Source organism: Lynx canadensis, chromosome A1 (genome assembly GCF_007474595.2).
Source record: "Lynx canadensis isolate LIC74 chromosome A1, mLynCan4.pri.v2, whole genome shotgun sequence".
Taxonomy (NCBI): Eukaryota; Metazoa; Chordata; class Mammalia; order Carnivora; family Felidae; genus Lynx; species Lynx canadensis.
The window spans coordinates 52711875-52726749 of record NC_044303.2 but is presented as its reverse complement, the minus strand read 5'-3'; the positions used below and the strand labels follow the sequence as shown (position 1 = coordinate 52726749).

General features: G+C 41.8%; 1 protein-coding gene and 1 long non-coding RNA gene across 2 annotated transcripts in view; one reads left to right on the top strand and one right to left on the bottom strand.

Moving 5' to 3' along the window:
* Positions 1 to 5072: 5072 nt before the first annotated feature.
* LOC115527862 lies at positions 5073 to 11965 on the bottom strand. The gene is made up of 3 exons (XR_003973097.1): positions 11744 to 11965; positions 11336 to 11504; positions 5073 to 5153 (listed from the first exon to the last, which is right to left on the bottom strand). It is a non-coding gene; the product is annotated as an uncharacterized LOC115527862 (long non-coding RNA).
* A 148-nt stretch (positions 11966 to 12113) lies between these two features.
* The window catches only part of OBI1 (ORC ubiquitin ligase 1), a 41092-nt gene continuing 38330 nt past the window's right edge, over positions 12114 to 14875 (top strand). Inside the window, exon 1 of the mRNA XM_030312361.2 lies at positions 12114 to 12240. Within this exon, the coding sequence (XP_030168221.1) occupies positions 12169 to 12240 (72 nt within the window). The 5' untranslated portion in view covers positions 12114 to 12168. The remainder of the gene's footprint in view (positions 12241 to 14875) is intronic.

Here is a 14875-nt window from a genome sequence, read left to right as displayed (position 1 = left end):
CCAATTATATTTATGTAGTATTGATACTGGTTATCTGAGATCTCTGGTCATTTGAATTCTGCATAACAGATATCTGCTTTATACTTGCATATGAAGGCAGTATGTGGAGAGGAAGTATGTCGATACACATACAGCAGGAACACAGTGTGTATACATTTCCTTCCTGCCTTGCTTTCCTTTTCTAAAATATGACCTCCATTTGTTCTCTAAAAAGCACAGCATACTCTATTTTCACCAGTTTACAAAAGGCCTTGGGGCACCTGGGTGGCTCAGTTGGTTAAATGCCCAACTCCTGATTTCAGCTCAGGTCATGATCTCACAGTCATGAGATTGAGCCGCATGTTGTGCTCTGCGCTGAGCGTGAAGCCTGCTTGGGATTCTCTCTCTCCCCCTCTCTCTCTGCCCAGTATGCTCTCTCTCTCTCTCAAAATAAATAAACACTAAAAAGATAATAAAAAAATAATGAAAAGGGCTTTAGTCAGTAATTGAATTTTTTTTCCCATTTAGCACATGTTTTACTCCTACAGACTTATACTTTTATTTAACGTTTATTTGTTTTTGAGAGAGAGAGAGAGAGAAAGAGAGCATGCGGGGGAGGGGCAGAGACAGCGGGAATGAAGGATCCCAAGCGGGCCCTGCACTGACAGCAGAGAGCCCAATGCAGAGCTTGAACTCAGGAACCATGAGATCATGACCTGAGCTGGTCGGACACCTACCCGACTGAGCCACCCAGGCGTCCTCCAGATTTATACTTTCATACTCATAAAAACTTATTTTTAGGTGAGCTTGGCTAGCTCAGTCGGTGGAGCATGTGAGTCTTAATCTCAGGGTTGTGAGTTCGAGCCCCACTTTGGATGTAGAGATTGCTTAAAAAGGAAATCTTTGAAGTAAATAAAAATTTATTTTTACATAATGGTGTTATATCCCTTGTAGATCCACCCAAATAATGACTAACATAACAAAGTAATGACAGAGCTATTCAAGCATCATTGAATACAAATTTTATTTTCAACTGTATCCTGTTTTCATTCAACAAGACTGCATCTTCTGGTAATTACCTGTCCATTGTCCACCTATTGCATTGGTTTCTTATATTTATATAAACATTTTAAAACTGAGTTCTCTTATTTCCTCAATCTTTTAGCGATAGAATTTAAATCAAGAGACAAGAGCCCTCCATGGAAAAGTTTGCATATTGAAGTATCCCAAGATGTATTCTTCTTTTCCAAATAAATTCTGCAAAGCCAGTCACAACAAAAAAACCTGACTTTAACCAGCTTTTCCTACAACCTAGTCATTTATGACAAATACAAACCTAACAGTTTAGAACGTGCTAATTCTTCTGGACAGTGAATATCCATTTTAAGATCCCAACACTGAATCTTAAACAAATTTTTCAAGTTCAGTAATTGCCTCCATCCCACCTCCCACCTTGCTGTCCAAGTAGAAATTCCGGAATATTCCTGATTTCCTTCCCCTACTGCATAGCCAAAGTCGTGCATGCATCCTGGTAACAGAAGGCTCTCTGTCACCCAGCCATTTCCTCTGTACACACAGTTCCCACTGTTCTGAGGGCCCGTGCTGTCTCCTCTGGCTACTGGACATTCCAACTATCCTTTCCCAGGAATGCAAAAGCTTACCTGATCCCTGCCCTGAAAGAGACTTTCTTCTCACGGTCTCCACAGCACTGTGTAGACGCCACACCTGCCCCCAGAATAAGTGCTCTATAAGTGGTAGCTGTTATGGCTATATTATCTTACTATATTTTGATTGAGTTTTAAAGGTACTTTTAGTACCAGAGTGATTAAGCTCCTTGAAGGCAGACACCATGTCTCTCTCAGTTCAATATCCTTCAGGCCTAACACATATTTTCCAGAACATAGCGCATCCTTGACAAATTATTGTTGAATAAACAGCCATTGGAATACAAGTCAGAAAATCTATTTATGGCATTTAATACCTATGTGGTTTTGTTACCTCTCTGAACCTCAATTTTCTAACTATACAACAGGAAGAATGGCAAGCTATTTACCAGTACGTCCACCAGAAAGATCTGCGGGACTGAACCACCATTCTCACTGAGTTACCTTTAGCCGCTCTGCTAGGGTTATGTGTCTGAGAAAGAAATTGCAATAAAAGACCCTTTCCTTTTGCTTCTCCGCAGTTTTTGTAAAGTCACAGCAACGAGGTTTAGACTATTCCTTGAAACCATATAACGTGTAACTTTATGCTTCGGTGAAGGAGTAAGAAGAACGGGCAATGGGGGCAAAGAAGCCTCTTTTGGAAGAGGACTAGAAGATTCTTTTGCCCCAAGTCTTACCTTTATCAGCTGACTCAAAATTTGACTTTTAACATCATCTCAAAAAGAATATAGGGGCGCCTGGGTGGCTTAGTCGGTTAAACATTGACTTCGGCTCAGGTCATGATCTCACAGTTTGTGACTTTGAGCCCCATGTCGGGCTATTTCTGTCAGCTCAGAGCCTGGAGCCTGCTTCAGATTCTGTGTCTCCTCCTCTCTGTGCCCTTCCCCCACTCGCATTCTCTCTCTGTCTCTCTCTCAAAAATAAATAAAACATTTTAAAAAATTAAAAAAAAATATAAATACTCCATCATAGAGGCACACTGATGATATTAAAAGGAGACATCCAACACTCAGCCCAAATATATACATTAAGATACTAGTTCTCAAACATTTTAATACATGCCTTGGTAAGAAATCTACTTTACATCACCACCCAGAACAAATAATACTTTTACCATTACCACATGCAATGTAGCGTGTATTTATGTTCCATTGCATGCAACTGGAAGGTTCTTAAAGTGTTGGTTGCAATCAGGACAGATGGAGGTGAAGGAGAAGGCCTGGGAAGAGTGGAGAAAGTCGGGATAAATGAGAAGACTGCATCAGCTAGAAGGGGACAGTCACAAATCCCACATAAAAATTTTCAGTTACTTCACCTTGGCTGGAGGGACAGGGGGTGAAGGAGTTTTGTCCACTTTGGTTGCCCTGTTCTTCACCCACTAATTGATTTCATGGCCCGCTGATGGGGATGTGACCCATGGATTGAAAACAAACGAAAACAAACCCAAACTTGTACAAGACAGTACTACCTGTAGTGCCAGGAGTTCATAGTCTATGATAAATCCTATAATTATTTTGGTCAATGTGAAAGTAATTACACTGCCTTGTATTTTGGGCTAAAGGAATGAATCTGTTAAATGTAAATATTCAGCATACACCACACAATTTGTGACACTCGGCATTTTTTCAGTTTTTAATATACCGAAGAATCTAAAAATAAATAAAACACAAAAATTAAAGTGGCCCAGCCTCTTGACCTCTGAATGGTCCTTCTTATTCCCAACGACTTTAAACAAAGAAACGAGGTCACACTCTGCCAGTTATACTCGCACATTTGTCATACCTGCTAGAGGAAGGTAGACAGTCTCCAAGGCCCGCAGGAGCAGAGGTTGGCTGCAGCTAATTAGTAATAATGGCATATTTATGAACAAATGGGTCACCAAAGGAGGAAAGTGGGGGAGACAACGAGGCACAGAGACCCACTGGCAGCATATGTGTGTATACACACACACACACACACACGCGTGCGCACACACACACACACACTCACTTCTCTCATTTTCTTTAAAGGTAGGCATGTTGGGGGCAGACTGGGTTCTCTGGGAAGAAGACTCTGAAACAGCTGAATGTGCAAAAGGTTTGTTAGGAAGTGCCCTTGCGGTCGACACCTGTGGACGAGAAGCGAAGGAAGTAGGATTGGGCAAAGGAAGGATCCAGGCTGGGGTGCGGGCCCACCCACACCTGACAGATTTCACAGGGGGCTCTAGAGCTGAATGACCCAACAGAGCTGTCCTTCATTGGCCGGACCTTTACATCCCTACCTCCCTCGGCTGCCAGATGTGGGCCAGCCTAGGAAGGATATGACGTTGGTAGAGATGGTTCTCTGCAGCTGAGGCAGACCCTGAAGGACTGAGAACTGAAGGACGTTTGCTGACAATACCCTCAACTGCTGCAGCACCAAGATTCCCCTAAAGGGAGAACAGAGTGCTTTATGTCTGTGTCTGTCACACATGTTGTCCCAAGGAAAAGCTAGCCTGTGCCATGTGTACAGACACAGACGCCACACACCGAGTCTCACACAGCGTGCCCAACGTTGTATAGGTGAGGATGGGCTAGGATGTGTAGCTGTTAAAAAAGAAATGCTCCAAAATCGCGGTGGCTTATAACAACAGACTTTCCAGCTCATGTTCCAAGTCTACTGGACTTGGCCCGAGGCTCTGCCCTCTGTTGTCTTCCCTGTGACCCAGGCATAGGGAGCGATTGCCAGTACCCAGAGGGAGGGGGAGAGGAGTGAGGAAGAAAGCGAGGGCTCTTAGAGCTTCCAGTTGAAAGAGATCTATGTCGCTTCTGCTCACATTTCATTGGCCCCACTCTGGTGGAACTCTACAATCTAATCCTCGTCCAGGAAGTGGAGCGGAAGCCGATTTTGGTGAACAGTCATACGATTTATCACAGTTACCTCCATCTCAGGGAACACTCGAGGAAGACTGAGAACGATGCCACACCACAAATCGCCGTTTCAGTTCGTGAAGTACAGAAATGGTTTGTGTTATCATTAAAAGTCTGTATCTGCAGAAAGAGAGGTAGGAGATTGGTGTGAGGCTCTTCAGGAGAGCGGCCACGAGAGCTGTGGCTTTCAACACATTTCTATGAAATTGAATTGAATTTTGGTTTTCCTTTGAATTTAGTTCATTGTAAAGATAACCTGGGTGGCACATCTACTAAAATACGTGGCATAATGATGCATGCTTTGAAGGAATTTTCTTCAAGTGTTAAATCTTTTATAATTATAAAACTAATATTTTTCATAGATTAGAAAAAGCACAAGAAAAAATTATGAGAGTCTAAATAAGTAGGAAAACATATAAATCAATATAAGTAAGGGAAAAAAAGTGACTTCGTCAGCTCAGGTTGCCCTAACAAAATACCACAGATGGGGTGGCTTAAGTGGCAGACATTTATTTTCTCACAGTTCAGAGACTGAACGTCCCAGATCAGAATGCCACAGGTGGTCGGGTTCTGAGGAGAGTTCTCCTCCTGGCTTGCAGACGGCCTTGGTCTTCATGTGTCCCTAAGTGGGGGAGGGGAGTGGAGAGAAAGAGAGAAATGAAAATTCAGAAAGAAATAAAAATAGGGAGATGGGAAAGAGAGAGAGAGAGAGAAAAAGAAGGAGAGATCTTTCTCTTCTTACAAGGCCACAGTCCAATGGGATTATGGTCCCACCTTCATGATCTCTGTTAGCCTTAATTACCTACTGAAGACCCTATTTCCAGATACAGTCACATTGAGAGTGTAGGCTTCATCATATAAATTCTGGGGAGACACAATTCAGCCCTTAGCAAAATACAAATAAATCATATTCCTCAAAGTTATTGTAACAGGAAAGACTAGGTTATGATATAGTAACACAACTTAGTCACTTATAATAATAAAGGTTCAGTTTTCTTTCAGGCTATTTGCCGATCAAGAGTCAAAGCTCGTTCCATGTTGCTTTCTGTATATGTTCCATCTTACATGCTATTGGTCACCACGGCAGAGGGAAAGAGAGCTCTCAGCAACCTCAAACAGACAACAAAATGCTCCAGCCAAGAAGTAACCACATTACCTCTACTTGTATCTTATTTGCTAAACTAGACCCAGGCTCCCACCACAGACAGGAGGGCAAGGCCTAGCAGACCAACCATGAGCCCTGAAGGTAGGGAGTTGGACATCATTTTAAATAGTGTTCACAGATACTGTTACAAGTTGAGTTGTGCATCCCCCCATTCATATTTTGAAGTCTTAGACCCATTATGTCAGAATGTGACCCTCTTTGGAAAGAAGGTCATCACAGGTATAACTAATTAAGCAAGATGAGGTGGTAATGAAGTAGGGCGGGCCCTTAATCCATGCTGCCAACCTTATAAAAAGGGGAAATTAGAACACAGACCTGCACACAGGGAGAAAGCCACATAAAGATGAAGGTAGGCATCTTAGTGATGCTTCTACAAGCAAGGAACACCAAAGAATGCCAGAAAACCGCCAGAAGCTGGGAGCCAGGCATGGAACAGATTCGTCTTCATCGCCCTCAGAAGGCAGCAAGCCTGTGACACCTTGATCTCAGACTTCCAGCCAGTCTTTCAGCTTTTTAGCTTTAGCATTTGCCATTGTGCTTGAGCCATAGTAGGTGTTCAATAGGGGCTTGGAGAATACATTCATGAGGTACAAAATTGGTTGATATAGATTAGAAGTGATACAGAATTTGAAAGGCAAGAGGGTTATGAGGAGGCTCGGGCATGCAAGAAAAGCCTCATGAAAGAGACAAAAGTTGAGACTTGTCGTAGTGAGTGGTGTGGGGAGAAAAAGAAGTAAAAATCACAGATCAGAGAGGTGAAGATGGTGATATGGAGAGCGTAATAAATGACTCAGCTGCTAAAGCAATGACGGGGAGTGTTGAGTGTGTAAAGGAGGTGTTGATGCTTTACCTAAAGCAACTTGGCAAGGCTGCAGCCAGCCGCTGATGACTCCATGGCCAAGTGCAGGATGCCTTTGTAAGAGAGGTGTCCTCAGATGGAGTGCCATTATTTATAGGGCTTAAGTAAATAACTTGAAAACAAGGGCCTGGCTTTAAGTTCTTATGGGAGGATCTTACCTTGGAAGTTCTGCTAACCCCTAAACAAAGGGAAAAAAGAAAAAGAAGTGCTCTGCGGGCAATTTAAAGACAAAAGCAGTCAGGATCTCAGAACTGGGTTCCCGATTCTGCTACTGTGGCAAAACCCACTGCTTTTCTGTCTCCTGGTTCCTGTTAAAATCTGATACAATATTCCCAGAGATAACATTTCCTTTATTTATTCTCTAGCATTCAACAAACATTTGTGAAGTACCACTTAGCCTTAGGTGGAACTAAAATATTCTTTTAAAAATTACCTAATTTAAAACAATCACCCAATTTGCAACATTTTAAAATATTTAAAACGATAACTTGCTGTGTCACAATGCCAGAGGCTAACTGACAATAAGCACATCCGGAAGAGAAATTACTGTAGAAATAGGCATTTTTATGGTAGAATAGAAGAGCTGGGCTCAGTGGTTCCATTTATAAAGTGGCTCATTAATAGCACAGTGGCTGGCATGTCAATGGTAGTCAGTGAAGTGGTTGTTGAATGAATAAAAGTAGGCAGGCATTCACAGCTGTACACCCAGCTTTTAGACCAGTGCCTGGCATATAAAAAAAAAATTAGGGGTGCCTGGGTGGCTCAGTCGGTTAAGTGTCTGACTTCGGCTCAGGTCATGATCTCACAGCTTGTGGATTTGGGCCCCACATCGGGGTCTGTGCTGACGGCTTGGAGCCTGGAGCCTGCTTCTGATTCTGTGTCTCCCTCTCTCTCTGACCCTCCCCCGCTCACACACACACACACACACACACACACACACTCTCTCTCTCTCTCTCTCTCTCTCTCTCTCAAAATTAAACATTTTTAAAAAGCCATTTAAATTTTTTAAATATTGATGGAACAACAGATAACTAATTTTATTTATTTATTTATTCATTCATTCATTCATTCATTCATTTATTCATTTCGCAATCACTTATATTGTGATTTACATACAAACTTGATATGCAAATTCAGCATTAAAACCTCAACTGCTACTCAAGAGGCAAAGATTTGGCTCCAAGCCAATGCAGTAGAACCTTCCCCACTAGAATGAAAGCTCCATGAGGCAGAACATTGTCTGAATTAGTTGTTCCTTAATGTTTTTAATAGAAGTACATTAAATGAATGCAGGCTAACTTTTAGTAGTCTTTTCTTTAAAAAAACAAAAACAAAAACAAAAACCTTGCAAGAAAAACCCAAGTTCTTTTGCTATAGTAGTAACAAGCATCTTTCATGCCACTATCTTAAGACATTTTAGTTCAGAATCTGCAGCCTGTGAGAAGGCAGTACCATTCTTGACGTCCATGTGGCTGGGCCAGCACCTATGCTTAAATTAATCCAACTTTTATGAGTTTCCTCAGTGTTAACCACAATCCAAGTGGGGGAGTATAAATTTAAAACAAACAACAACAAAAAAGATTGTCTTTCAGGAATGAAAAATAAATATAATCTGAAATCAATATTTATGAAGTTGTGATTAATTGACTGATGACCAAATGATTACAAAATGTCTGTCTGAAACATCTACTCAAATTTATTAGCTTTGACCAAAAAAAATTAAAAAACAATCTGAACTGGGTCAATGAAAGAATAATGCATGCCTAATCAATTTTTAATAGCACTTAAGATTTTATATTTTTTTAAACTTGCTTTTAAATAATTTATCATAAAAATGAATCTGATTTAAACAAGGGGTAAAAGGTGTTCCATAGCTATTTGATGGTTTTCTTAGCAAAGAAATTCAATTATAACTGACTTTTTATTACTGAACTACTTTATTAATAATAATACATCTTGCACTTACACTAAGGCATGGGGCCAACAATCTCAGAGAATCCAAGTGAGATCTAGGATTTAGTTCCAAATCTACCATTTCCTGGTGGTTTATCTCTCTAGGTCTCAATATCTTCATCTCTGAAAGGAGAAACCTGCTAAAAAAAAAAAAAAACACCCTAGATTCTTTCTAGTTGTAAAAGTTTATAATTCTAAGAATTTAGGGGGCTTTAGCCCATCTCAGATGTTATATCTGACAGAATTCCTTGGGTCACAGGACTCTCCATAAGAACTACTAGGAAGTCCAGAAAGAGATTAAGCAAGAAGTCAATGAGCCAAGTAATCTTTGTTTTTCTATTAGAGTAATAGCGTTAATTTAACAAAATTAGCCAAATAACATCTATTTAGAACATGATTTGTCAACAAAAGGAAATGCTGTTCATAGAGCAGAAGGAAAGCATAGTTCCTAGCCTTAAACCATTTGCATTATCAAAAGCAAAGCCTGGGAATTGGCATGCAATCAGTTTGGGCCTAGAGGGAGTCGTAATCAACCTGTATTGCTAACAGTATTACTTAAGATATGTACGTGTGTGTACCTATCCACCAAACATTAGTTAAAAAAAAAAAAAAGCAGGTACGTTATGGTATGATCCTATTTGTGGTTATACACATATACATGACTTAAAATGTTTGGATATATTCTAGAATTTAACAGTGATTACCACACAGGATAGAAAAGTGAGGCGTTAGTACCAAAGAAATTTGGCTTATTATTTTATTTTATTATTATTTCAATGTTTATTTATTTTTGAGAGAGAGAGAGTGAGCAGGGGAGGGGCAGAGAGAGAGAAAGAGAGAGAGAGACAGAGACAGAGGATCTGAAGCGGGCTCTGCGCTGTCAGTACAGATCCCAGTGTGGGGCTTGCACTCAGAAACCATGAAATCATGACCTGAGCTGAAGTCAGATGCTTAACTGACTGAGCCACCCAGGGCACCCCTGCTTATTATTTTATATATTTAAAAATGGCTTACTTTTCTTAAGATGAGCCTTATTATTTTTATAATTAGCAAAAAGCTAATTTTTTTTTTTAATTTTTTTTTTTCAACGTTTATTTATTTTTGGGACAGAGGGAGACACAGCATGAACGGGGGAGGGGCAGAGAGAGAGGGAGACACAGAATCGGAAACAGGCTCCAGGCTCTGAGCCATCAGCCCAGAGCCTGACGCGGGGCTCGAACTCACGGACCGCGAGATCGTGACCTGGCTGAAGTCGGACGCTTAACCGACTGCGCCACCCAGGCGCCCCCCCAAAAAAAGCTAATTTTTTAAATTATAATTTAATTTTTAATTTTAAATTAAGTTTATAATTAGCAAAAATCAAATTTTTAAAAAGTCTTCCATTTTGAAGTGAAAAACAAGTAAAGGCAATTTTTACAGCAGCCTGTGTCTGTAGCTAAAGAAAATATTACCTTTTGTGGAACAGTCACCGAGTACCAGATACTAGATATCATACACAATCTCTGACCTCAAGAAACTGTCTATTGTGGGGGCAAACACATAACCAAATATAATACAACGTGATCAACACAGAAATAACTATGTGGACAAAGCACTAAGCACCAAGAAGCCGTGACAATGACAGTGAATGTGGAAAGAGATGTTGGGAAGAGTCTAGGTTTTGACATTTTACCTAAAAGGTAGGGTATGATTTTTTAAACTCAGCTTTGTGACTGAGTATTAACACCAATCATTGAGGTGATTAACAAGAAATGAATTTGCCCCAATAACTAAAAAAACAACCACAAAAAAATGTCTTCAACATGTCTCCCTGCTGCAGTTTCTAGGGATGGATGTGAAAGGCAAAACATTCTCAGTCCTACATCCCACTCAAAGGGTGGGAATGACAGGTCCTAACATACCATCTTAGCTATCAGTGAGGTGAGAATAGGAAGAACACAGCAGGCTGGGGACAAGGTGAAACTTGAATGACAGTGGGTATCGACCTGGAGCTGTCTCATTCTGAAGCCTAACATCTACACTCTTGGCCAGGAATGATGCATTAGGAAAACATGTGAATTCCAGACTCCATAAAAACATGACTTCAAAAAGCCAAAAAATAGACAAACCAAGTGACTTTATGCCAGGCATTTTGAAAAAGTGGCCAATAACCAGGCAGTTTTCCCTAGTTCTCCAATTCCAAACGCATGATGGCCTCCAATTCCCAGGAAATGAAGTTATTGAGATGTTTCAAAGAATTTTCACTGTCACCTGTGAGCAGATTTTGAACTGGGCTTAGGCTTCTTCAGGCTGGTCCAGTCTCATTATTGTCTGTTTCTTTGAGACATGATAGTAAACATACATTGACCTCTTTTAATGCGCGCGCGCACACACACACACACACACACACACACACACACACTTTACCAAGAAGGAAGCTAAGAAGCAGAAAGGTCAAATAAATTATCTGAAGCCAGTAGAGCCAGAAAGTTGTTGGGACAGTGATTTCTACCCTCCCGTACAGATCCAGAAACCCTTTCCTTTGACCACATGCTGCTTCTAATTATACTGTCTCTGTGTCGTTTTCCCAAAGATCAGTAGAAGTAGTTCCATTGGTATTGTTTTTAATCTCTCTACTCACAAACTGTATTTGTTTGCATAAATTAATCACATTGGCCCTCACTTAAAGTAAGTTGCAATTAAATTCCAAATCTGTTACATTCAAGATTCATGAAGGAACTTTTAGAGTTTTTCTTTTTCACTAGTAGGAAATGCTAACTTAGAACCTCACACATTCTCCTTCCGAGTTCTACAGCCCAATGTTACCTAGCTTATCCAAACCACGCACCTGAAATGAAGGCTTCACAGGCTTGTTCAAGTGCTTTCCAGAGGATGGACGGCTGGCACTGTTTGCAGCTTTCTCACTTGGACGTGTAAATCAGAGTTCGTGGCTCTGACCCTTTAGTCTCCGTTAGAAACCACAGAAGGGCCAACGAAAAGCAAGCCTTCAGGGAAACCTGCGATTAAATGTATCCAGAAAGAGATCAAGAGACAATCACTGTTTGTTGTTTTTAAGGAACATCGCATCATTTCAGAATGGAAAAAGATCTGAGAGCGGCAGAAAGGTTTTTTTGTTTTTTGGTTTTTTTTGAAAATTAAAATGTATACATAACATTTTATCTCTTCCTGTTTTGACTGCGCCGTGCGTTTGCAGACTGTGTGGGGTTTAATTTTTAGGCAGAAAACTTCCACCCACCCTCCGGGAAAGAGTAAGGCATTTAAAATCGCTTTCCCCATCTTCCTCTCTGCTCTGCACTGTTACTCTTTCATTTAAACTTTCAAGATCCTCCATCGATGCCCATAGTAAACCGCCTTCCTCCTCATTCTCAAGAATCTTGCAGCTTCCGAACCCGGGGCCTTTTTTTTGTTTGTTTTTTTTTGTTGTTGTTGTTGAATGAAAGTAAGAAAGGGAGGAAAGGAAGGAAGCTCCGGAGGGAGGGAGGGAGGAAGGAAGGAAAGGAAAAGCCGTGGCGGCCGCACGTTTCAAAAGCGCGTTTTCGTTTCCTCTCCCGGCGGGCTGTGGCCCTGCCAGGCTGCCGTAGCCGGCCTCGCGCGGCCCCAGTCGCGGCTAGGAGCCGCCGTCGGCGGGACTTCCGTGTTGGCGGGATTCTGAACGCTGCCATGGCTCAGACCGTGCAGAACGTTACATTGTCGCTCACTCTGCCCATCACGTGCCACATTTGCTTGGGGAAGGTAATGGGTGATTCTGGGCACTTCTCGAAACAGGGTCGGGTATGAAGTCGCCCGCCGGAGCCGAGGGCGGTCTCCGTATGTGGCGGGGACGGGGAGATGGGTGCAGACGCTTACCCGCGTTCTCCTTAGGCGCTGGGAGGCCGCGTCCTGGGGGACGAAGGGAACGCGTCGTGGTTGCTGGGTTCATCCTCTGCGCCTTTTGGAGGGGGATGACAGCGGCCTGGGGTCTGAAGGAAGGGCGGCCAGGCGGCTCTGTTAGCTCCGCCGGCCTCACCCGGCCGGCCGACTCCGACGTCGAAGGAGGCCTCGTCAGTAAGGAATCGCAACAGTATTTTACGCCCCTTTGCCACCTGTGTGGCGTGTATGAAGCCCGTTAAAGCACGTTTCCTGGGAGTCTTGCCCAAGATTCCTTCGTCCCCTGCACAAGTGGAATGTTCTTGTCCTTGGGCCTGCCCGCTGTGCTAATTGGAGAGTCTTTTCCATTTCCAACATCCTTTCCTTTGCTTAACCCTGCCTTTAGAATGTCCTTTGCTCTGGGTTCAAAATTTGAAAGGTAAATGGTACCCATCCCTGAGTGGTATTTAGAATTAGAGGCATGGTCTTTTGGAACCATTCAGCGATGAGATGGAATCCCCGCTCTTTGTGTTGCAAGAGGTGTCTAACGTGTTTGTGAAGCTAGATAAGGTAGTTCTGAATTCGAAACGGAATTTTGAAGAGTCTGATGCATTCGTCTCTTCTTTCATTTCCGTTTGTGCCTCCCATCTGGTTTTTAAAAGAGCGTTTCTTTAACGCATAGATCAAGAAAGAAGATCCTATGGATGAGCAGTCAGACTTTTTTCCCACCCCGAATTGTTTTTACATTTGTGATGTGTCTGTTTACCCTCGAGTGCAGACTGAAACTACAGCCTCCTGCATGGAATTGAGACCTAGAAACTTCATAGAGCAAACATTGGAGTGCCAGCCAGTATGATCATCTGCCTTAGGTGTTTGGGGTTCTGTGTGAATTTACTGAGTTCAAGCAGTAGTAGGAAGTCAGGCTTGGAAGCAACTGATAACTCTTGGTATCAGTCAGAATGAAATGCCAAGGAAATAGCAAATGTGCTGTGAGAGCATACAGGGGATGGCTTGATCAATTCTGACTGGAGAGATCAAGGATGGTGGCGTAGAGGGTGGTATTTGAGCTGGTATTTGCTGCCACTGCCTACATACAGAGCTGGGAGGAGGGGGAGATGATGTTTATATTTGCTAGTCTACATTTGGTTCTGACATGAAGTTGCCACAAGTACGGGTTAAGTTCTGAGTGCATTTACTCTCAACAGTAGCATTAAAAGCTGATAAAAATACCTTGGGAAATAATTTTCCTTTGGTCTTAGTTGTACACATTATGTCTAGTTTCCATTAGTTAATAGGCTCTTTTGCAGTTGTGTTGACAGTGTGTTCTGCCTGGTTAATTTTCCATACCTGTGCTTTTTGTGTTTAACAAAAAAGGATACCTAGTAGAATACAGTGATTTGCAGTTTACAGAATGCTCTTGTATGCATTTAATTACTTCATTTACTCATTTCACCAGTGCTGTGAAATAGATAGGGCTGGTTGCCCCATTTTTTTGACATAAGAAAGCTAAGGCTTAGAGTCTCTGGCTTGAACCTCTGTTATCATTTGTGTCTTCAGTAAATTACTTCCTAAAAACTCACGTGAGCTCATCTGTGATAGCAGACATTCTTGTAGTGTGCCTCCTCCCCTCCATCCCTTTCTCTCTTTTTTTCCTGTATTGCTTAGCTGTGTTCTAAAATGAAATCTAATAAAAGATTAATGGTTTGTAAACAGGCATCTTCTTCTGTCTACTGTGGAAGCATAAATGTATTGAAGGCCTGAGTTCTGTGTTCAGACTATGAGTTTTAGCTTCTTCCATTTACTAGTTCTGTGACCTTACACAAGTTACTTAACCTGTCTCAGAACAGTTTCCTTATCTGTGAGATGGGAATGGTAATAGAAGCAACACTCTTTCTTGCATTCTGGGCACAATTAAATGAAGTAATTCAATTGTAGTGTTTAGCATAAGGTCTGGGGCATAATAATATTCAATAAATATTAAACTTTAGTGTGGGCACTGAGACAGGCCCTCAAATGAGGAAACCAGCCTTTCTAGTAACTGTTCTTCCCAGTTGCTTCCTGAGGAAGTGCACTCATTCTATAAAGATTTGCTTTCCCAATGGAGTGGGACCTGTTTGTTCTAGAAATTGCCACAGTACATCCAGGTTTTAACTGGTTCCATATAACTGCTGCCTTTTGTACAGTTAAAGGAAATCTGATCTGTTTGGGCCACTTAACCCTCACCACATAACGGTAATTGTGGAGTACTGGAGATAGCATGACCTGGGGTAGTACCATGTTTCCAATGCTGCGTCCACCTCCCTGACACACACCTCTGGCCACCTCTGACATCTGTCTTAAGGTCCTTTTTGACTAGCCCTCTCTCAGATAACCATTCTTTTGCTGCCCTCATTATTTGTCTAAAAATCTCACCATTAGCAAGATTCTTTTCTTTTGATTGTTCAACAGAATTAGGAGCCATTATCCCTGAGAGGTCACTGTTAAAAAAAAAAAAAAGAAAAGGAAAGAAAAAAAGTGCATA